The sequence below is a fragment of the Balaenoptera borealis genome (genome assembly GCF_965194805.1).
Source record: "Balaenoptera borealis genome assembly, chromosome: 8".
Classification (NCBI taxonomy): domain Eukaryota; kingdom Metazoa; phylum Chordata; class Mammalia; order Artiodactyla; family Balaenopteridae; genus Balaenoptera; species Balaenoptera borealis.
In genome coordinates this window covers 102,316,731-102,340,086 of record NC_138865.1, presented here as the reverse complement: position 1 = coordinate 102,340,086, position 23,356 = coordinate 102,316,731, and the positions used below count along the sequence as shown (strand labels likewise).

Sequence of the window (23,356 nt, the reverse complement as noted above, 5' to 3'; positions counted from 1 at the left end):
CCCAGCACTGAGCTCAGGGTGCACCCCAAGAAATGTCCATTGCCCAGGCCAGCGCTGTGCATGTGGTGGGAGCTCGTGGAGGTTCACTGACAGTGAATGTACAGCCAAGAGCCCTCCGCCCACCCCCACAAAGGACCTAAACTAGTGTCCGGCCCCGAGCAGGCATTTATTTCTATATTTGATTGAATAACCAGCACAATATGCATTTGTCTCTCCCTATTAGCTTAGCCTTAACAACCACAGATAGGACCACCTGTGAGTTATTCTAGATTAGCAGCATGGCAGCGTTCCCCATGGCAGGGAGTTTAGTAGAAGTTGTCCCAGGTGAAAGAAGACAGGTAGTTTCCCTCCAGGGATAGACAATGAAGCAAGAAAGGGGGCAGAATGCTGATGAGGAAGAACGGGGTGGTGAGAAAAAGGAAACTGGGAGAGGAGAGGAAGCCGGCCACTTATTTCTACAGAAAGAGGGAGCACACAGGCCCACCTGGAGCAGCCTTCCACCTGCCGCGGTCAGCCAGGAGTGAGCCAGAGAAAGGCAGTGGAGCCCCAGAGAAGGGATGCAGTCGGCTGCTGTCTGCCTCGTTGTGTCCTTGTCCCAGCCGGGACCCCAACACTGCAACAACCCAAGGTCACAGGCACCTCAGACACAGCACAGAAAGTCTATGTCTGCCCCTCCCCCCCACCAGGAGGGGAGTAGACCTGGCCCCTAAGGGCAGCGCACTCCACAGGCAATCAAGTTATACAGAAATCTTGGAGAACTGGACGACTCCAGGTCCTCAACTTTCATGAGAATCACAAAGCTTGAAGAGCTGGGAAGAGCCACCTGACCAATGCATAGATGGGACCACCATGGCAGGAAGCGGTTGCCAAAGGTCACACAGCAGAGGGTGGCACACCTGCCTCTCTACTGTCCTTTGAATCCATCTTCCTCCAATTCCCTCTGTCTTTCCCCAGAAGCATTTCATGTTCAGGGCATATCACATTTATCATGTTTTGCAAATTGGGGAAGAACTTTTGCATTTTTTGAGATGTTTGAAGAATCCCACATTCCAAGTGTCAGCAAACACTGCTGAAAGGAACAGGGTTGAGAAGTGGCAGCACAGGAGTTTGGGGAGCTGCCTTGCAAAGCCCTCTTCCCCCAGAGAGGCACTGGAGTTGGGCAGACAAGGAGTGGCTTAGGCCTCGGTTTCCATTCTGCGGCAGAAGGCGGAATAGTCTCAGAACAAAGAAAAGGCGTTTAAAAAAAAAAAAAAAAGGCGTGCTCCTCAGTGAGGGCTCCAAACAGATTTCAGGCAGAAGTGTTCTGCTTGACCAAAGCAAGAAGCCAGTGTCCAAGCTCTGCTTGACCTTCCCTCTTCTCTCTCCCCTGGAGGACAGCAAGCCTAGTAAAAGGGCTGTGGCCCAGCCCTTGGCAAGGAGGTTCACGGTCACCTCGGAGGCAGCTAGGACCTGACGGAGCTGAGCGCAGGTGGATGGCCTGTGCCGGCTGGACAGCCACCTGGGCCCGGTGGTTAAGGTTTTTTTTGCTGAAGCACTCCTGGAACCATACGGGGCTGGAGAAAATCCTATATACGGGAACTTCTCTCAGGAAGCATTCTGCACGCAACTAGAAGGAATGAGCTGCTATGACTCTTCCAGTGGGTGTGATGGGGGTAGGGAAGGTTGGGCAGCGAGATCCCCAAGGGGCCTGCCTAACAAAAAGTGGTTACTAACTGCCTTTCAAGGAGGGTGAGCCAAGTGGGGTGTGCCAGCTGGGCAGGGCCCGTTCCCAGGTGAGGGGGCAATCCTGAGGCCGCCCCAGCGGTCGGGCCCTACGTCTTTTCCCTCCTCCCGCCCAACACAGAGCTTCTCCATTAAGCACACGTTTAAAGAGTTTTGATTTGAAGACGCGTCCAGCTGTTGCCTGCCCAGGCTGCCCATATATTTTGGCGTGGCCCGGAAGCCAGGCCCCAAACCCTCGGGCCCTTCCAGGGTCAGTCAGCCAAGCCCGCAGCCCTGCGGCAACCAGCGCCTGTCTCAGAAACCCAGCCTACCTTCAGTCACTCAAACTGTCCCCCTCACCCCCTAACCGAAGATGGAGAGACTCCCCAGGGCATTGAGAAGGCTGTTGCCAACACTCTCCAGAGCCGGCAAACTCTGAAGTTGAGGCAGAGAGAACTTTGTCCCCAGATCAGGAGGAGCTAAGCCTAAAACACAAGAAAACCAAGGAACACAAGTGAAAGCATGCCACATCCCAGCGGCCACCCCAGTGAGGAGGAAGTGGCCTGGTCTCTGATTGTGACCAACCCAGGATCAAGGGGGCCAGGCAGCCTACAGCCTTGGCAAGTCTCTGTTGAGGAGTAGAAGCTGAGACTGGGAACCAGCCAGCGTAGCAAGAGCACCTACTGAATACCAGGCACTGTGCTATGAACTGTGTATGCACTGTCTCATTTAATTTGCACAACAACCCTTTGGAGGAGAAACTACTGTCCCCAGATGGGGACACCCAGGCACAGAGTAGTACAGTGACTTGCCCAAGGTCACCTGCCAGCCAGCAGCAGAATGTGACTTGGAAGTCCATGCTGTGCCCGCTGTCCTCCCTCATCACAGTTATTCTTGCCCCTGGCAAGTGTAAAACAAGGTAACTGTCGGGTCTGAGATCACGTAATTCTCAGACACGCACTATTTGAGGAGCTGCCGTCCGCCACCACCAGCAGGGGCTGCGCAGCCGCCTCTTCCCCACCTCCCGTCCTCAGCAGCCTGCCCCGCTGCCCCGTTGGGCTACGTATGTATGGCGCGCAGGGCGGCCCTCAACGCAGCAGGAAGCAGCACGAGGCCTGCGAGTTGACCAGCTGGCGCTCGCTTTCCTTTACCCTCTTCTCCCTGGTTCCGGCTGACCAACCACCATGGCTCCCTTTGCAGCAAATCAGACCAAATCCCAACACAGCCAACACGTTCAGCAAGAGAAGGGACCTGAGTGACTCACAAATGGGGGAATACAACTGTGCCTTGGGCTGGCATCCGGGGGACCAAGGGGAAGGCTGTAGTCCAGCTCCGATCCCAACGCCCTCCACAGGCACAGGACCAGCCGAGGGGGGTGCCTGCCCCAGATCAGCTTCAGCTGGGAGTCTCTAATCTTCCCTGATGCTCCAGCTGGCCGGCTCCCAGTCCCCAGAAAACTCCACTTGGCTCCACCTGGCCGTGGCCTGCATCGAACCAGCACGGCTTTTGCCGCAAACGTCCCCTCCCAACTCTGTCTGCTTCGGGCCAGTGTTAAACACCCGTGTGCTCGCTGTCCCTGGGCACGACCTACACCCAGTAGCAGAGGGGGACCGCATGCCAGGCAGCAGCCGGGAGGCCGGCCCGAACTAGACCTTGCCGTTGGCAAACTAGAGAACAGAACCGAGAATTGACGGGTCGTGCTCGATTTGGCTCTGTCGCTCTACCTGAGTACCGTCAAACTCGCTCAGTAGATCCAGTGACACGCCAAGGGGGAGAGTCGTTCGAGCACAGGCCTCCTTGCCAAGAGCTTGCTGCCCAGATCCAAGTCCTAAGCCACGGCTGGTCCCAAGCTCAATTCGGAGGCTCAAGGGTGCAGGCTGGCCGAGGGGGAGCCAGGCAGCCAGGGCTGTGGCCACCAGCGAGGCCCTTACCTTGCTCTCAGGGGACGGAGCCGCCAGCTGTTGCTGCTTCGCAATGTTCTCCGACAGGCACCAGCACACCCTCTTCTTCTGCTCCTGCGAGTGTGCTTCCAGAGTGAATAAGCACTCTGCCTTCTGATGTCAGGGCAAACAGAGAAAGGGGCAGTCAGCGCTGCTCCCAGGTTCAGGGGGCTCCCAGGACCAAGCCCAAGCCCATCCCTGGGCTCCAGAGGGTGAGGCTGCAGCAGGGAGGGGAGTGACCGCTAAAAGCCACAAATGCACACTAATCCCCGGTGACATCGAGGCAGCCAGACGAGCAGGGAAGCTGGCTCGGGGGCCAGCTGGCGAGCCGTGTGCCCACGGGTTGGGGGAAGGGAGGGAGGCAGTAGTTCCCAACACAGTGGAGTTCTGTGGAGAGCCACCGACTGCGATGGTGAGGTCACCCCCGGGGACAGGCAGCACAAGGCAGCAGCTGGGGAAGCACGTGGGGGACCCAGAGGGCCAAGGTCTCCGCCCCTCTGATGCTCTACGGACCCCTCTCTGGGCTCACAGAACCCCTCTCCCCCACCTCAGCACACTCATCTGATCACAAGGCCAAGGTTAGATGGGTGCCCAAACAGCGACTCGGTCCCTTCGGAAAGTCCTTGGAGAGCAGTTGTGTGGCCTTGTACAGCCACACTACTGCCTGACACGTGAGCTGGGTCTGATCAGTGACTGTTCTGCTCAACTGAGTGCAAGGCTCTACCACTGCTGTCATTTAAATCTCACTTTGCTATTTAACCTTGTTAAATGCTGCAGTCTTGTCTCCCCAACTAGACTAGAATCTCCCTCTAGGAAGGCCCTTTTCAGCCGGGCCTAGCGCAGTGCTTGGCAAGTGAAGGCCTCAGTAAGCTCTGGCTCCCTGGAGGGACTTCCGGGATGAGGTCAAATCCAGGCCAGCTTACAGGCACCAGGGAGCGGCTGGGACCCAGGGACTCGGCCCGCCCCGAAGGAGCCAGAACGTGCTGGGGGCGGGGAGGGGCGGGAGAGCACGCCCAGTGTTATCATCCTCTCCAGGACGCTCTGAGCAGGGGATGGCTAGCTCTTTCTGTCTCCACTGGAATTTGATTATAGCCCCACAGGGCTGCGATTAGATGAACTCATCCAGGGAGCTAAGAGCGTGAGCCGGATGGATTGGAACAGAGAAAAAGACAGTGTTTCTACGCAGTCCTTCCTTGTTTTGCAGTTGGACAGGCCTGGTTTGAATCCCAGCTTTGCCACTTCCTAGCTGTCACCTCAGGAAAGTCTGTAAAACGGGAGTGACAGTGATATCACCTACCTCTCAGAGCCATTGGGAGGGCAAGCAATAACCCAGGGCTCAATAAACAGCAGCTATTGTTGTTATTAGTACTTCATTTGTTTAAGAAATATTTATTGAGCACCTATTTTGTGTCAGGGACTGTAGTAGGCCCTGGGGGTGAAGAGGGAGATAAGAGAGACTGAGTTCTTGCCCTCAGGATGGGGGCAGAGACAATAAACCAATAAACAATTAAACAATGTAATTACAAATTGTGGAAAGGCCAAAAGGGAGAGGTCCTATCTGAGCCTGACGACATGGAGAAGGCCTTTCTGAAGGCAGCACTCCAGCAAAGGCTGAACAAGAAAGAGCCAGCCAGGAAAGTGCTAGGGAGAAACTGTTCCAGGCAGAAGGAACAGCAAATGCAAAGGCTCTGAGCTGGGGTGGTTATCAGCATCATCTAACAGCATTTGGGGACACAGTCTACCCTGCCATCAAACCCAACCCTCAGGGATGCTCCCCTTCAGGGAAGGGCCACCTCCCATGCTAAGTGTTCCCAGGGTGCCAGCCATTCCTCTCCGGCCCCAAAGTGCTCAGAAGCTGTTCTTCCTAAAAGCATCAGAGGAGAGAGGGAAGAAAGCCCCACCTCTTGGTTTCAGGGAACTGAGTGGATGTGGTGAGGCAATCCTCCCACTTAATAACCGATTCCCCCCACTTCCCAGAACCCCCAGCCCACTGCAGGGGAAGGACACACCCAGCAAAGACCCCAAGATGCTCCAGGGAGAAGCCAGGTGGGGCAGGAGCTGACTAGAGGGCCCTCCGCTCCCTGTCTCACTGTGTTCCCCCTGCGAGGGGAGAGTTGGGGCAGGGACTGTGGTCCCTTCCCACTTGGAAAGGCCATCACTCCACAAATCTGGTCCTGGCCCGAGCCTCCCAGGCCTGCCTCTACCTTTATCTCCCTGAGCCCCAACTTCCTCCTCTCTTTCTGTTCTGAAGCAGGAGTCTGCCTTAATAATAATTCCCTTGATCTAAGTATCAATTTTAAAAAGCACCTTCCCATCCATGATCTCAAGAAGGCGTCTGAGGCACCAAGGACATAACCCTAGGCCTGGCTGGGGGGTGGGGCTGGCTGTTTTAGACGGGCACACATTTTGGGGAGGGCCTTGCTCCCAAGGCTCCTCTCTAAGTGTTGCCTGGAGTTTTGGAGGCTGGCCTGGCCAAGAGAGGGAGCATGGAGACAGCTCCCTCCAGGGAGGCTGAAGTTCCATCTGCCTAAATCTGTCTAAATCAGGGGCCCCCACTGTCCGCCTGGCTGTCCCTGCATGTGAACCGTCTCTCTTGGTCCACTCTGTGATCCGACTCCTCAGTTTCAACACTCATAGACACTGTGCCCTCAAATATCAGGCTCCGAGGTCAAGGTTGTAAGCTGCCCTGAAAGCATCCTCACGAAACTCACTCAGAGGAAGGGCTTCCTTGACTGCAGGGTGGTTAGCTAAGCACAGAGCCCGCCAGATGCGACAGCACTGGGCCCAGACCTCTGCATTCAAACGTGAGCATCCCCAAATCCAACTAGAAACATGGCTCCCCTTGCCTTCTTTAAAACCCCCATCTTGCCTCAACCTCCTTGTTCCTGAACTAATATTATCCTTGTAAAAACTAAAACCTCTTCTACTACAATTTACATTTGCTCGCTTGCTGTGACAAATGTTCTCTCATTTTATTCAATTCTCCCAATGACCCAATGACATAGGGAGGAAGGAAAAACACAGCTGTTACAGTTTTTCAGATGAGAAAACTAAGGCTCAGAGAGGTGAAGTCAGCAGCCCCAGGAGGTCTCAGGAGAGGAGGGATTCAAAGTCTGTCTTCCGCCTCCTCCAGAGCCTTTGATCTTGCCTCATTTGTTTAACAGTATAGGTACATTACAAAGAATGTGAGATATTCCTCTTAGCTTTTATTTTAAAGGATCAATAAATCATTGGTGATGTCTCTAATGGAGAGTAAATGAATATGAAAAGCTCTCCCCCTGTTAGGAAGCTGACAGAAATAATAGCTACCATTTATTGAGCACTCACCGTGTGGCAGGTTCTGTGCTAAGTGACTTGGACACAGTATCTTACTGAATCTCATTTAATCATTACAACAACCTTACAAGGTAGGGCTCATCAGCCTTGGTTCAGAGATGAGTATGTGACTTGCTCAAGATCACTCAGTTAGGAAACGGTGGGGCCAAGATTCCAATCTAGGTCTTCCTAACCCCAAAGAGCAGACTCTTAAATTAATGGAGCCAGGATCAAATTCCAAGTTAGCGGATGGTCCCAGACCCATGTGGCCTTTGACCCGATGCCCCTGGTACAGCCAGTCGTGGGCTGCATCTGTCCCATGGATTTGTAGGGGCTGAGGGACACCTGTCCAGGGAAATAGAGGCCAGGGCCAAGGACTGCTCAGAACAATCCCACCCACTTGATAACTAACCAGGACCTACTGCTGGGGGAACAATCAGAGCTGCTGCCCCCCAGGCAGTTGGGGCTTTCTCAATGCAGAGTGGAAAACTGTCCCCAAATCTTGACTCTCTTGCCCTGCCCTGGTTTTTCTCTGGACACTACCTGCCTGTTAGGCAATGAAGAGAAACCACTTGCTGGGAATTCCAACTAAGACGTGAGTCTGGGGTTCCCCATGGGTTCCAAAACCACTGTTGTCAAGCCTATTCCAGGCCACAGGGCAAGCAGGGATCTTGCCTTCCCTGTGATACAGACATGCCTCTCGTAAAGAGCAGCCCATTAAGAGAACAGAGAGGCTTCCAGCTGCCTGTGAGCTTCAAACACCCAGCCCCTTGGGGCCAGATCACCTGACACTTTACTGAAATAAAAGGCCCCGGATCAATATCCCTTCGTCAATCTTTGGAGGGGTAGGAGGTCACAGCTCCCTGGAAACCAAGGAGCAGAAGTGCTTTTCTCTGGGAAAAATAACCCCAGCCTGGCAGGAAGCTGTCTTGCATTAAAGAACCTGGAGCCTCATTTCAGGCCCCGCTGGAGAGAACTGGAATCCAGATGGGTGAGGCTGGGGAGGCAAATGCTCTGACTCTTCCCAGGCTGCCTCACAGCTTCTCCTAAGCTGCTCGCTCGGCTCCGGGGAAATGAACTCACGCCGGCCCTGAAGGGTCTCCACCAGCTATTTCCTGCGCCCGGTGGGGATATGCTGACACAGGGGAGGACATCAATGCCTTCTTGGACCTCAAGTGGCCATTCTAGGCTGCCAGGGGTCCCCGGCTCAGCTCTGACAAGGTCCACTGTCCTTTGGGCTCCCTGCTGTCCCCTGAAGCTAACTTCTCATCAACTGTCTTGTCCTCAGGGGTCTGTGTTCACCCAAGGGACTCGCCTGAAGCCCTGCACCTCCTATCTTAGCCAGGAACTGAAGGAATGATTTTCCAATCACAAACAACATGCAAATTCCTTCTCAAAATGGTGTACTCCTCTTGGCCAGCCGGTGTAGACCAGGCCTCACCCATAACGTGTGGCCAGTGTAGATTCTCCCACAGAATAGGCAGTTTCCCAGGACTGTTACTGGGTAAAGGAAAGGGTCTAATAAATCCCTGCTTGGAACTGGTAGCAGACTCATATGAGTAGAGGTACAAGGCTGGATTAGAAAATTTGCTGAAAATTGAAAAGATTTGTATGGCTCAGTGGCTCTCAACTTTTTCATCACCAAGGCCCTCTTTGATTAAACCCCTGGTAATGATATTTTATCTCCCAAACCACATCAAGCAATAAGCTGTTTGCCCCCATTTTGCTCAGCAAAGGCGCACCGTCTAGCTGAGCTTCTGATCAGACTGAGATAACCAGTCTGAGGAATTGAGGAACACCAGTCACACTGAGTGGGTATCACTCCAACCCAAAACACAGACGCTAGATGGCTTCTTTGACCTGTATTATCTGGCCCAGTTAAGGGTACAGTTACCTTCAGGCCTTTTGAAACATTGACAAGACCCTGCAGGAGGGGACATAGGTGGTACCTTCTAGAAAGAGAGGAGGAAAGAGGTGGGCACAAGAATCAGGGCACTCTCTAGAGGAAGGACTACCAAATGAATAGGGTGATGCCTGGCTCTCAGGCCACACCCTCACTGTGGCCCCTGCAGGGGCTGGAGACCAGGAAGTCCTAAGCAGGAGACCACAGTGTCCTTCTGTCCCCTCTAAGCACCTTCACGTCCACTGCTCTTCTACACAGAGGTGAGAGACACAGGGGCGGGGGTTGCTGCTCCCATTCCACAGAGCAGGACACTGCCACTCTGGACCTGCCCGGAGCCACGGCAGGAGTTGGTGTGGAGGCAGCGTCAGAACCTGCACTAGAACCCGGCCCAACATCTCCCTTCAAGCACCAGGACACAGACCTCTCTCCTCAGATTCAGGGGGAAGGACTCACCTCTGCTAGATACAGCACACAGAACTTCAGGTCTTCTGAAGAACCTTTGAGGGAACAAAAGGTAAGACTTGCTTTAGAATTGGTTACAGAGTCTCAACTGTTTGCTTAAGCACAGCCAGCTCTCTCACCCAGAGGGCTGTGTGTGGTACTTCCTGTAAAAAGAGGAAGAGAGGGGCAGGGAAGTCTCTGGAGGAAAGCCCACTTAATATCTAATTAGGTTGAGACACAGCTGTAAGGCCTTTGCCTGCAGGTCAGCCTGACCCAAGGAATACTGAGCTCTCACCCCATGAGAGGTAGCCAGGAGCACCCTCTGGGCATCAAGCACTGGGGTACAGGGAGCTGTCATCCATCCCAGGAGGCCTCTTCCTCTCCATGCCCCCTGCGATGAGGGACACGGAGGCAGCACACACTTGGGTTTTCTTTTAAACACTCCAACTGCCTTTGCCATTTTGAAATTCAACAAGGAGCCACCAAGGAATGCATGGGCTATGCAGGGGGATCCCCAATCACGGGCTGGGTGGAGCCCAGAGATGGCTTCCCAGCCCAGGCCCAACCCCTCAGTGTGTTTTCCTAGAGCCTTCTCACCCCTGGTCTAGAATCCCAAACTCAACCACTCACAAAAACCTCTCCACCTGGGAGGCAGCTGGGAGGGCCTGTCGGCCACTCCCCGCTCCTCCGGCAGAGAAGCTGAGGCGGGATACCTACCCTAAGGCGGAAGATGATTTGGTCAGCCTGCTTCAGAAACACAAGAGCCAAGAGATGACCCACAGCTGTCAGGGAAGGCTTCCTGACAAAAGGGGGACCCTTTTGAGCTTGAACTCAAGATGGGAAGAGAGGGCACTCCGGGAGGAGGGAACAGCATGGGCAAAGGCATGGAGATGGAGAAGCACAAGCTGTGCCCAAGGGATGGCAACTGTGAGGAAGCCCCGCCTCCTCCTCCAGGTGGCCTTCCCTGACCGCTGCAGGCTGCTCCTCGGAACCTGGCAGCACTCCCCGTGGGCCACTCATCTGAGCACAGGCCAGGGCTGGTTAGGAACTTCCTGTATTTCAAGCACTCGACCTCACCAGGCAGGTCATCCTTTTAGAGGGAAGCAATCATACAGCACACATAACAGCAAATGCTTAAACTGCCATAGAGCTTTAGAGTACCCAGTACTGTGTGCCAACCACAGCGCCAAATGTTTCACGTGCATAAACTCGACACTCACAACAACCCCTATGAGGCAGGGGTCACTACCATCCATGATTCATGTGAGAAAACTGAGGCACAGGGGGTGAGTAACATGCCTCAGGTAGAAGGGGGAAGAACCCAGATTTACACCCGGGAAGCCTGGTCCCAGAGCTCACGCTCCGAACCACTACACACCCGCCTCTCAAAAGCCCACCACGTAGGCCCTACCCAGCCCCCTGTCCCCTCAAGGAAACAGGACTAGTGCTGGGCTCAACGCAGAACCCTCAACATATACTTGAATCAAAGAAATTGTCAAAAAAAACCAAACTGCGTTGCAAAGTAAAGGTGGCAAGGGAAAAACAGAGACGGTGGGTCAAGCCTATTCCTGAGAAAAGTAGTGAGTGAGGTCCTCATGTGGGTGGAGGCCAGGCCCCCTTGGAGCAAGCATATGGGCACTTTCCTGGGCAAATCTATCCCTAAGGCCAGGAATGCCAGCCAGGGCCAGATAAAAATAGCTCATAAGTAAATGGGGGTTTGCTTTGGAAGTAGAATAAATCCTTCTGCTTCTCCCCACCTAGAGATGGGTTGGGGGGCAGGGGGCAGCCCTGCCTAAGAAGTCCATCGTGTTTAAGAAACCTCCAATTTCAAAGCTTCTGCCAGTTCCTTGCATTGCTGAGGGTGGAGACAAGGGGAGGTGGTTTCTTTTGTTTAAGAAAACACACTGGGACGTTTCCTTGACTTTCCAGAAGCAGACTTTAGTGCCAAGGGAGAAACAGAAAGATCTGTGTAAGAAAACAACAGAATTTTGGGTTTTAGAAGCTGGCAGTGAGAGAAGAGCAGGTTCTAGAAGGGAGGGGAAAGCCAGGTAGATGGGATCCTCAGGGAGACAGGAGGCCAAGGTTGGGTGATGCAGTCTAGGACATATTTCCAGTGGCGAGGGATCGCTGATGGATCGCCTTGAAACTTTTCTGTGCCGTGACACCCCACCATCGCACCCCTGCGTTACTGCACACCTTCACTGAAATCTGCACACCTTCACTGAAATCCACGTCACGGCCTTGTGCTGGCAGCACTTCGGGAGAAGGACAGAACGGGGGCAGCACTCAGCATGGCTCAGAGCCTCATAAAAGGACAGCAAGGCTCAGGAGCCAAGGGTGCCTGTAAGGAGCTGCAGCTGCAGAAAAGGAGGCTGCAGCGTGGCTGACCCAGGAGAGAAACCTCAGCTCCACCAGAAACCCTTCCAAAACACTGGACTGGGCTCTGGACTTCCCAGAGTGTGGAAATGGGGGCGGGTGTAAAGGAAAAGGGACAGTGAGGCAGCACACATTCGGGCTTTCCATCCAACACTCCAACCACTTTCACCATTTTGAAATTTAACAAGGAGCCATTTGGTTCCTGGGTGAACCCTCTTTCCCATCAAGGAATGTGGGCCATGGACCATGGGCTATGCAAGGGTGATCCCCAGTCATGGGCTGGGGGGAGCCCAGAGATGGCTTCCTGGCCCAGGTCTGACCCCTCTGTCATTTTCCCAGAGCTCTGTCAAGTCTGGTCTGAGATCCCCAGATCAACCAGTTACCAAGTCCTCTCCACCTGTGAGACAGGCCAGGAGGGCTGTTGTCTCCATTTTCCAGATGCAGAAACTGAGGCCCAGGGAAGGAAAACAACTTGCAGAAGGCATGCAGTGGGCAAGTGACAGAGCTGAGACTTGAACCCAGGGCCGCCTGCCTCCAAAGCCTGTGTTCTGACCACTATGTCACACTTCTGTCCCTCTCCCGGTTTACTCATCTGTCATTTCACCTGGCCATGCGCTCCGGAGGTGGGAATGTATGTGTCTCATCCTCTGCTCTCACCCTGGCGGCCAGCATTGAGGTGGGCTCTGACGAGGTGCTCAGAAAATGTCAACTGACTAAATTTAACTCCAAGTGTTCCAGCAGCCGGGACCTAAGCAGCTGAGTTTCCAAGATGGGGCTCCTGGGCTCCTCAGGGTGGATGGTGAACCCAAGAATCAGCTGGACATTTCCAGGCCATCCTGAGAGACCACAGCAGGTCAGGAAGACACACTGTGGGTGGGATACTGGCCACCCGGGAGGCAGAAACACAAAGAACAGCAAAGCCAGTGGGCGGCAGAGGCAGGAAGAGACCACAATGGGCCCCGGCTGACCGGAGATGTCCCAGTTGTTAGCGCCAGCTCTCCGCCAGCTCTCCGCCTGTTCCCATTACACTGCCATTCAGCCCTGCTGAAGCTCGGGGGAAGCTGGGCAGGAGGAGGGCGGGCAAGGTTTAAGTGGCCACCAGCCGGGAGCCCTGAGGGAGGAGTGCACCCCACCCCCAAGCTGAGGCCACGCTTCCCATCTCCCTTGGGTCCTACACTCATTCACCCAACAAACAGTCATTGGGCACCCACGATGTTCTGTGCCCGTGCCCAGCTCTGGAAGTAGGCTTGGCCAGCAGAGCCAAGCACACATCAGGCATGTCACACAAGGGAGTCCTTGGTCCCTGGGTGGGGCAGATCCTCCTCGGCCAGGGAACAGCCCTCGCCAGCCCCAGCCTGCAGGAAAGGCTGGGCGTGCTCCTTGTTCACCATCTTCTCCGCCCCAAACTGAACTTTCCACACATGTTGATTTGAAAGAGACAAGAAACCTAAGGAGTCATGAGCAGTGTTAATCAGAGACCATCCTGCCAAGAGAAGCTCCAGCTGAGGCCCCAAATGCATCTCTTAAAAGCCTCGCTCAGGCCCTTGCTGCTGCAGCGAGTCTCTGGGGGTGCGGGGAGGCGGGCAGGAGTGCGGGCGCCAGGACTCAGGACACCGGGTCCTGCGGCTCCAACTCCGACAGCTGGAGAGGTGGTCACCGGACTTCTGCAAACCCCGGGACCCCCAAGGCTGTCTCAGGGAGCGGGGGCAGGGGAGGAGGCAAGGGCTCCCCACAAGTGCCTGAAAAGACATCTAAGCATTGGAATGTGCACCTTGAGTGCTCAGTGTCTCTGAGCCATTTCCTTCGCTCCCAGCAGCTCCTTGGCTCCGTGGAAAGCCACACTCGCTGTGTTTGCTGACTGACACCGCTGGAGAAAGGCAAGACAGTTCGCACCAGAACAACTGCCCGGCCAGCCAGGACAGGCGCGTGCACGCACGCACACACACACACACACACACACACACACACAGACCCCCTCACGTGCCAACCCAATAGGCTCCAATGGCTGTATCATCTCTCCTGAGCAGGGCTGGTCTTGGCCACCCACAGTCTCCGGCCCCAGGAGGCCATGCCCGCACAGGCTGGCACTCACATGCGACCCGGCAGGCGGGAGGTTTCTCTGCCACCCCCCAAGGCCTCACGCCACCCACCCTGACCAGCTGCCGCCCAGTGGAAGATGGTGCTTACCCTGCCTCTCGCTTCAAGCCTTAGGTTGGGGCCTCCAGGAGAGGAAGATCCAACCAATTCCCAGCGGACTCCCCCCACCCGGCCTAGGGGTGGGGACCAGACAAATGAGCACTGTCCAGCCTCTCAGAGCAACCTCGGGGTCCATGTGGGCACGTCAGGTCTGGGAGGGAACACAATGGACTGCCCAAGCCTGCTTTCACAGTCAGAAAAACCGCAGCCCAGAAAAGGGAGAAAGGAGCAGCTGAAGCCACACCACACGTCAGCAGCAAAGCCCGCCCAGGCCCTCACGCCCCCAGCTGCTGCCCTCAGCTCTTCCTCTGCCCTGTCGCTCCCAACCCGCACCCAATGCTCAGCCAGTTTGAAAGCCCTCTTCCCCCTCCCTCCTTTCAGCAGGAGGCTGAGCAGCCCAGGGTCCTGGGCTTGCAGGCCCCAGACTTGTGTGATGAGCCCGACTTGTGTGATGGTTCTTATTATCAATCAGTGTGGATTACCGAGCACAGCCCCCCACCAGCACCCCTCAAATCTGACTGGGTCCTAGATAGTGGGAGCTGGGGGTGGGCAGTGCATGTGTGTGCAGAGGGGTGGGAGGGACGGGAGAATGGGTGTGTAGGGGAAGCTGGGCGTGAGGGACAGAGGGAGGGGCAGGGCAGCAGGGAAGCCAGGGGCAGAGTCACTGCAGCTCTCGCCCGCCCCGCTCCCGCGGGTACTGGGGGGCTCCTTGGAATGCCAGGATCTCAGCTGAACTTGCTCAGAGGGCTGCTCCTCCCCATGACCTTGGTCAGGCCCAGCCCACCCTGCAGGAGAGGCTGGCCCCAAGCAAGGTGACTTGCTTTTTCCCCTCAGTGGCCGCCGTGGTCAGTGGGCAGGAGAAAGCCAGAGGCAGAGAAGGAGAAGTTGTAAGCGACTTCCTGTGGGGCTGCGAGAATGGAGGTTCTCACACGGCCTGGGTTTCTAAGGAGGAAGAACAGCGGGGGCACCGAGCACGCAGGCCGGGTTTGCAAACAGGCAGGAAGTTTTCCTGGAGCAAAACCCGTCAAAACAGAATTCTTTCACTGGGTAATATTTTCCTCCCTGCCCCTGTCACCCATGCTCAAACAGGTCTGGTGTTGTTTTCATAATCTGGGAGAGGAAATTGAGCCCCTTTCAGCAGAGACCTCAGGCGCCAAACCAAACCACTCGACAGATACTCCCGCTGGTTTCCCATTCCCGAGTGGAGGGGAGGGCACCGTGGCAAGCGTGGGGTCGAGACTCACTTCACCCTCCCATGTGCTCCTGTCCCGGATGTGTTGCCTGGGCACACAGTGTGGGCCAGCCATTTTGCATAAACGACCTAATTTAATCTTCACAAAAACCTTCTGAGATACTATTGGTGTCCTCACTTACACATGAGGAAACAGGCTCAGAGAGGTTGAGGAACTTGCCAGAGGTCACACAGGTAGTGAGGGGCGGAGCCAAGATTTGAACACAGGTCTGTCTGAACCCAGCGCTCTTCCCACTCCACTCCCAAGCCTCCCTGAAACCTCACTGGAGCAGAAGCCTCCCGGTAAAGCTCAGGGTGTACGGGGGCCTGCCAGCCTAGACTGGAACGCCAGTGTCTGCGAACCAGACCTAGGGGCACACATCCCATCCATGCTGCCCAGAGCAGGAGGACTCAGGGAGAGTGCAGAGGAGTCCAGGGCATCTCGGGCATGCACTCACCTTCCTGCAGCTTCACGCTCTGGAGGTAGAGGGGGTTCCTCAGGACATTGCAGCGGCCTGGCTCATCCTCCTTGGTGAAGAGCAGCAGGTCAGAGTAGGCAAACAGCGTCACCTGCACAGGGAGAGAGCAAACAGAGCTCACTGTTCTGCTGTCCCAGAGGCCAGAAGCCACAGCCTCCCCTGGGAGTCCAGGTAACAAGTCTCCATCATCTCGGGCATAACCAGGAGCAGATGCTCAGCGTGGCCTAAGCCAAGGGCAGAGACCTGACCTGCAGTCAAGACTGCCCTTTTGCCTACTCCTCACAGTAGGAAAAAATAACAGAACAAAAATCAGCCCTCATCCTCATCCTCCATGCCAGACGGCCTCTGCCAGCCTCTCAACAGCCTGACACCCCGCAGGCCCACCTCTCTGACCAAACGCCTCTGGAATCTCCAGCCCAGTGCCCTTGGCTTGGAGCCACCCTTGAGCTGCAGGATGTGCCACATTTGCTTGCATTCTCCTCTGAATGTCTGGCTGAAAGAGCACTGGACTTGGAGTCAGAAGTCGAGGCACCTGCCCCACTAAGTAGCCGTGAAAACTTGGTTAAGTCTGCTGAATCCCTTCTGCCTCAGTTTTTTTCATCTGTGCAAACAGGGGGGAACGTCCCTGCCCAGCTCCCTACAGGCTTCTTTCACAAGGTCTATGTAGACAGTGAATTTGAAGCATCATGCAATGTGAGTATCCTTACCAAATTCCTTGCAGATAATTTTAACTGTGTTCATGCACAATCAGTTCAAGAAAAAGCCAGTTACTTATGCTCCAACACAGACATGCACAGAACTTTAATCTCTTTTATGCACTAGCTGCTCCAAAAATAGAGGAGAAAGATATTTTTAGACATTATAGGTAAACCATCAGGCATGCTCAACATATTTTCATGCTAAAAAAAAAATCCACTTGATCCTCTAATGCCAGTAAAGAGTACACTGTTCTTTGTTTTGTAAATCCTGCGGTGGCCTTTAGTCAAAAGCAATAAAAACCCTATTTTAGATTCTCCGAAGAAAACAAAATATTATTAATTATGTGGAATTCCCTTTGAGGTGTCAAAATCTGACATTTCATCGCATCTGGGGTAAGAAGAGTCCGCTGGAAGGTCGGCATGCACTACGAAGGGCCACAGTGAGCGTGTGCTGGATTGTTGCCGAAGATTAGAAAGCCAACATGTTGACATTTAGCTGTCAGACTGTTAAAGATGACCTAACAACTCCACCTCTATGACTCTAGCCTATAGAAATACTTACAAGGACATATAAATATGAACATGTAGGGATGTTCTCAGCATTACAAATTTTTGTAATTTTAAAAAAGAACATAAACACCCATTAAGAGAGGATGGATAAACTAAATTATGCTACCTTCATGTGGTAGAATTTTATGCAGCTATTGAAAGAATAAAGTAGAGCTATGTGGGCAGAAATGGAAATCTGTCCATCATAAATCGAAATAGTGCAATGTTCAAAAAATACCTAGCGTATAATCCAACTTCGTAAAACCAAACTGTAAATCTGTCGGTATTTATACATTTTTTAATGTCTAAAATACTCATCACAGTCTTCAATGTGGGGAATGGGACTTGACTTTATACATTTCTGTTTAATTTGCATTAGTTTGCAATGAGAATCTGTTACTTTTATAATTTAAAAATACATAAGTGTTTTTCAAAGGACTACGTGGCAAACAGAGGTTTGAGGGAATCTGGGCCACAGAGACGATAGAGGGCATTCTTGAGCAGGAGGCATTCAGGGGCTCTGGCTTATCTAACGGGGACCAAACACAAGGGCTCCTGAACCCTGGGCTGGAAGGCATCCTGGCAGTGTCTCTCTCCAAACCCCTTCCCATCACAGCCCTGACCCAACATAGCCCACAGAAGCCTCCATTTATTGAGCACTTACTTTCTGCTCAGTGGCTCCTCACTTGTACCTAACATCATTGCCCTCATGTATAGGTGAGGACCCTACAGCACCGAGAGGTTAAGTGACCTGTCCAAGGCTACACAGCCAGAGACCATTGCCCAGGTCTGGCTGACCCCAAAGCTCTCACAATATGGTGAGGTAGCAATATGCCTACAGTTGTCCTGTTCCTGAATGTGAAAGAATCCAAGCAGGGACCAAAAATGAGGAACAAAGGAGACAGAAACATGAAGTTAAGGGAAGGGAAGAAAATGATCTCAGAGTTCAGGAGGAGTTTAGGGGTTGGTTGTCTGAGAAGAAGACTTCAACATCCAATCAGTGGAAAGGAGAAAGTTCTACACTAGGCGAGCACAAGACAAACCCTCAGGCTCCCCCGACCCACTCAGTAGAAACCTGGAAGTGGTCTCTGGACCCACAGGGAAGCTGGCAGAGGAAGGGTCAGAGGAGATAGTCTTCAGGAGGCTAAAAATTCAAAAAACAACCCAGGCCCAGAGAGGGCTGGATGGATGGCAAGTGGAGAAGAGGCACAAGCAAGGTGAGAAAAGACCCAGGTCGCTGCTCTGGCCCAGATTCCCAGAGCTGAGAATGTGGTCTAGACAGGAAGTGATTAAGGCCTGAACGAAGAATTTCCCCAAAAGCCGGGTCAGGGAAAGGACAGAGCTGGCGCACAGCGGGAGACAGGGCAGAGAGGCAAGGGTGCCAGGGGAGGGCAGGTGGGCCCCTTTCCCGTCTCACCAGCACCCTGCGGGCCTTGCTCCCGGCGGGAGCCACAGCAGCCCGCAGTGCAGAGACGCCCATCTCCACAGCCCAGTTACCTTCTGCTTCCCACAGCAGGCCCTGGGGGCCTCCAGCTGTCTTCCCCACACTTGCTCCAGGGACACAGCTGTTTTCCCAAAGGCTCAAGAGGAGAGGAATCGCTTGGTTAGGAAATCCTTGCGACTTGAAGGATCACTAATCCCACGTGGTCCTAACCAAGCTTCCTCGGAGGAATCTTGCCTGAGGGCAGGGTTTGCAGCAAAGGCCTTGGTGCCTGAGTCAGTGTGTAAAGTGAGGGCATGTCTGTCTTGTGCCCCATAGGACTCCTGGAACCTCCAGCACAGGGCCTGGCTCCATCGTAGACGCTCAGTAACCATTCTTTGAATGTAGAAATGAGGCTGTACCAAAACGCTGATTTGATCTCAGGGCACGTTAATCAAGTTGGCGACTTCCGGGAGGGCGTGTGATGAGGACAGTTCACGGTGTGGGATTGGATCAGCTCACGGAGCATGCCCAGAGAAGAGAAGGGACAACGAGCCAAGGGGGAACGTTCCACGAACAAAGATTTCTGTCGAGCACCAGGGAGAACTTTCTACAATTTAGGGCTCTCTGGTAATAGAACCACTGCCGGGAGGGCTCCCTCAGCAGACTCAAGAACAGGCTGGAAAACAATCAGCTGGAAAGTTACAGGGAAGCAGTTAGAATGGACGGCTCCTGAGGGCCCAGCCACGATGCGATTCTCTGAACTTCTCCAAACCCCGCTTGAATTGGTTTATATTTTTGGCCTGAATAACACGACAGGCTACTAAGAGCCACATATTTACTTCCTATCATATTTCAAGAAAAAGAAATGCACTATTTTTCCTTGTCTTCAAATCATTTCTTTCAACCGTCAAAAGGGGTTTCTTAGTTCTAGGGCTCCAAAGACCCACTAGGCAAAGAGCTTTTGGACAGATTTTAACTATCATCAGGCCCTGGCTTCAGCTTGTGTTTGTTAGTTTGTTTTTAAACAAACACACCAGAGCCGGCATGGGATCCTGGAAAGAACTGCTGAGCCAGAGAGATCCCAAGTGCTAATCATGGCTCCACCTTTTAGGAGTCTTGAGACCCTCAGGTCCTAGTTAATCTCACTGGAGCCTCGGTTTCCTCATCTACTGAGTCGGGACAAACGTGCCTCTCCTCGGGGAGCTGCGAGAGTTAACTGGGATCAAGTATGGAAAACTTGCACAGTGAGGACAAATAACAAGTGCTCAAGGTTTGCAGCCTTAATGGTGAGTGAGTAGGGGAAGAAAAGAGCACATTGAGACATATGAATGTGTTCCACGGTGGCTGCCATTTCTAACTGCCTTCTTCTGAGTCTTGTGAGTTTATAGCCACACCTCAGTTTCTGACCTTTGGCTACCTGACTGAGCTCCACCGCACACTTATTCACCAAGCATAGCTCCAAAGGACTTCTCGTTCCTAAAACCCAAATCCCCCGCAACAGATGAAGTTTTACTCCCACAGAGGCAATTCAGAAGTTATGCCAAGGTTCTTAAGAAAGTTCCCGAAGAGGAGGTCCAGAAATGTGGTAAGCAACACCAGTGTGGTAGAAATAATCCTGCAGTCTCCCCAGGGAGCGCCCCTGAAAGACAGCGCTCATTTGGAAAATATGAATTCTGGTCTGCTTGTTTCACAAACAGAACAAAAGCAGCCTGCTTTAGCCACAACTACACAAAATGTCGCGGAATGCTGAGCCTGAAGGGGCCCTTAGAGATCAGCTGACCTCAGACCCTGCCCTTGCTGCCTCAAACACACACACACACCCACTGTTCTGATGGGAAGACTGAGGAAGAAGGAAGAAGTCGTAAGTGAACCAGCAGCGGAGCAAGAGCTGGCTACATGCCTTCTGCCTCCAAGTTTCCTGATCTTTCCACCACCCCAAGCTGCCACTCAACTCAGCCAAGCCATGCTGCCAGCTCTGAATCAGGGCCTGATTGAAGGCAAGCCCCCTACCCTCTCTTCAAGCCTCTCAGGTAGCCCAGTCAGACCCCAGGGCTCCAACTTCTGTTCCCAAGTAGATTTAAACTTGTGAGACTGAGCCGGAACCTGGCCAGCTCTGGGGATGGTGTAGGCGAGTGAAATCCCCCCAGTTAGAGATAAGCCGGGACCAGCTCCCAGGAAAAGTAGCATGACCTACACACCCAGGCCTCTGTTGGCAGAGCTAGAGCCCAAAGAGAGATCACAGACTTATCCCTCAGAAGAGGATTTGGGATTTGGGTTAATATACACCCAAAAACCCAGGTAACGGGTGCTCTTCTAAAAATTCTCTTTGGCTAACAGCTTTAATCTTCTCACCCACAAAGTCGTTCATCACAGCTGGGGTGAAATGCCATCTCTCCTGCTCCTTAGAGGAAGTTGGGATAAACAGTGGAACGTCATTAGGGGTTGGGAAAACTCTCTAACCATCAAAGATGGACTCTGTCGCTTTGAGAGGTGGCGAGTTCCCCATCACTGGAAATATACCAAAAAAAGCTGGGTAGTCATTTGGTAAAGAGGGCATGGAGGCCTTTTCCGGTCTTTTCTACCCCGATTGTACAATTCTGAGACCATCAGGAAGAGAGGAAAGTTAGGGGCCTGGAGGATGGCCGATGAAGCCCACCAGAAACCCCACCCGGGAAACGTGAGTGTCTTACCTCAACAGCCTTGTTTCTCCCCTCGTACAGCAGCAGCTCCTCCGACAACAGGAGGGTCCGGGCAGGGTTACAGAGATCTAAAGGCTGAAAACAAAGAGGACAGTTCAAAGAGGCCTGGTGGAGATGGGGGGGAGGGGGAGGGGAGGGGAGGGGGAGGGAAGGGGAGGGGGAGGGGGAGGCAGCCTGCCAAAGCCAGCCACAGAAGACCGCTAGCCCTGCCCCAACACCCCCAGAGCCCACACGCCCCCTCATACACAGACAGAAACAGAAAGACAGAGACGCTCATCCTGGGCGGAACTGCTGCTGCTACCTTCCCCACCAGCCCTCACACACTAGCTGCAGGAAGTCCAACCACATGGTCGGCCTATGCCATCCTCCCCACCCCCTCCCGACCCTACCACCCGCGCCCGCCCCAGCTCCCCCACTGCACCGAGCTCCTGGGCGCTCCCGGCCCCCACATTCCCCCATCTGTCCTGTTCATGCTGTCAGGCCCAGGCTCTCAGGACGCCTCTGGCAGTATCCTGAGAGCCTCATGCCAGATTTGGTCACCTGAGTCCCTTCAAGGCCAGGCCAGTCCCCGCTCTACATTCATAACACACTTGAGTTCACTGAGTCCTTCTCAGCTGTCAGTTCCCAGGGACCAATTCTCACCCAAACCTCTCACCCCACCACATGACCCTGCCCCATACCCACAGTGGAGCCCTGCCCCCACGCAGCCTGAAGAAAACTCCCTAAGCTCTGGACTACCCAGCAGGGCTTATCCTCGTGAATGCACATTTATAACATGGTTTCTGGGCACCTGACACCAAGCAAGGTGCTGGAAGAAAGATAACGAAACAAATGTCAACTACTCACAACAACCAAGATGGATCTTACAAGTAACGTGAGGCAAGAGAAGCAAGGCCCAAAAGAAGATATGAGATATGGTTTCATTAAGCAATATTCAAAAAGAAGTCATTTAGGAAAGCACATATAGGTGGTAAAACTAAAGGAAAGCTAGGAAATGATTATCATAAAGTCAGGCTAGTGGGTACGTCTCGGGGGGAGGGGGCATCGTAATCAGGAAGAGAGATACACAGCCTCTGGAGTGGTGGCAATGGTCTAGTCCTTTCTCTTAGTCGATATCCGCTTTATAATTACCCGTTAAACTCTGCATTTAAGTGTTATACCATTTTTGGTTTATATATTTTACAACTCAAAAGTTTTTTATAACTTTTAAAAACTAATTTTTAATTTTTTTTGTAAAAATTTAAAATGAAAATGAAAAATAAGTCCCGTGGATTCCAAGACCTTTGTGGTTACATCCCGAGAAAGAAAAGAGACCCAGAGAAAGGCAAAGGGCAGACCCTGCCCACGGAGTTGTCTGGGGAGAGGCGCGTCACCTGCCAGAGTTGCGTTGTGAGCGTCCTATAAAAGTATGAGTTCTAAGATCCACTGGCCAGTGACAGGCCCAGAATGGGACGCCAGAGAAGGCAGGCATGGTCAGAAATGAAGCTCTTGGGGCCATGTCCCCTCTAGGTTGCTGATGAGAGGATAAACTAAGAGTCTCTCTGGAAAGCAATTTTTCAAAATATGCATAAAGAGCCTTTAAGATGTTTATGACCCATAGCCCAGTCATTTCGCTTCTTGGAATCTCCCCCAAGGAAAATAATCCAAGAGGCAATTCATGCATGAGGATCTTCGTCACAGAGTTATTTACAATAGCAAAAGAGTAGACATAACACAAGTGTCTGAACAGAATAGAGAACTGGTTAAATAAATATGGTACATCCATATAGTAGTGTCCAACCGGTACAAGACACAGACTCAAAGAATTTATTTAATGATGTAGGAAATGTTCATGCTGCAATTCTTGTTTAAAAAAGGCAACAGGATATAAAACATACAATAAGATCTGTCTGGGTTTTTCTTAAATATGTATATGCACAGGAAAGATATCTAAATGCTCACATTGGTTATAACTGGGTGATAGAATAAATAAAGGTTTGGAAATGGGGAGGAAGAGAAGGAAAAAGAGAGAAAAGTAGGAGAAGGGAGATCTAAATAATCTCAGGCCACCAGCTAGTACCGGCCAGACATGTTTGCTAAGATGTCTGATGGCCAGACAAGATGCCAGACCTCGAGGCTCTCTCCCTTGGTCATCTCCAAACAACAAAGCACTGGAGGAGCCAGGAAGCAGAACCCTCAGCACACAGGCCCTGTGACAATACAACCAGCAGCTGTAGCGTGTCTGCAATGGCCCCAGAGAAAGGGGCGGGGGAGGGGGAGGGGAGGGGGGGGGACCCGCTTGCCGCTGAGCTTCCCTGCCCCCACTCTCCTGTTCCTCCTCCCGGAAACCTCTGCTCCCTCAGTATAACCCCCAGAATCCTGAGCCCCTAAAGCTATTTGTCTTTCCCAAAAGGGGGTCCTCAGTC

At 53.1% G+C, this 23,356-nt stretch overlaps 1 protein-coding gene across 10 annotated transcripts in view; it reads right to left on the bottom strand.

Moving 5' to 3' along the window:
• The window catches only part of RGS3 (regulator of G protein signaling 3), a 145,326-nt gene that overhangs the window by 60,722 nt on the left and 61,248 nt on the right, over nt 1-23,356 (bottom strand). For 9 of the 10 annotated variants that reach the window (XM_082403806.1, XM_082403799.1, XM_082403808.1 and 6 more), the window contains 4 exons: nt 20,943-21,026; nt 15,562-15,673; nt 9,313-9,356; nt 3,633-3,755 (listed from right to left, as the gene is read on the bottom strand). In XM_082403806.1, the coding sequence (XP_082259932.1) occupies nt 3,633-3,755; nt 9,313-9,356; nt 15,562-15,673; nt 20,943-21,026 (363 nt within the window). Of the gene's footprint in view, nt 1-3,632; nt 3,756-9,312; nt 9,357-13,863; nt 14,014-15,561; nt 15,674-20,942; nt 21,027-23,356 lie in introns of those variants that run through there. The other variant, XM_082403801.1, reaches the window with a different exon arrangement.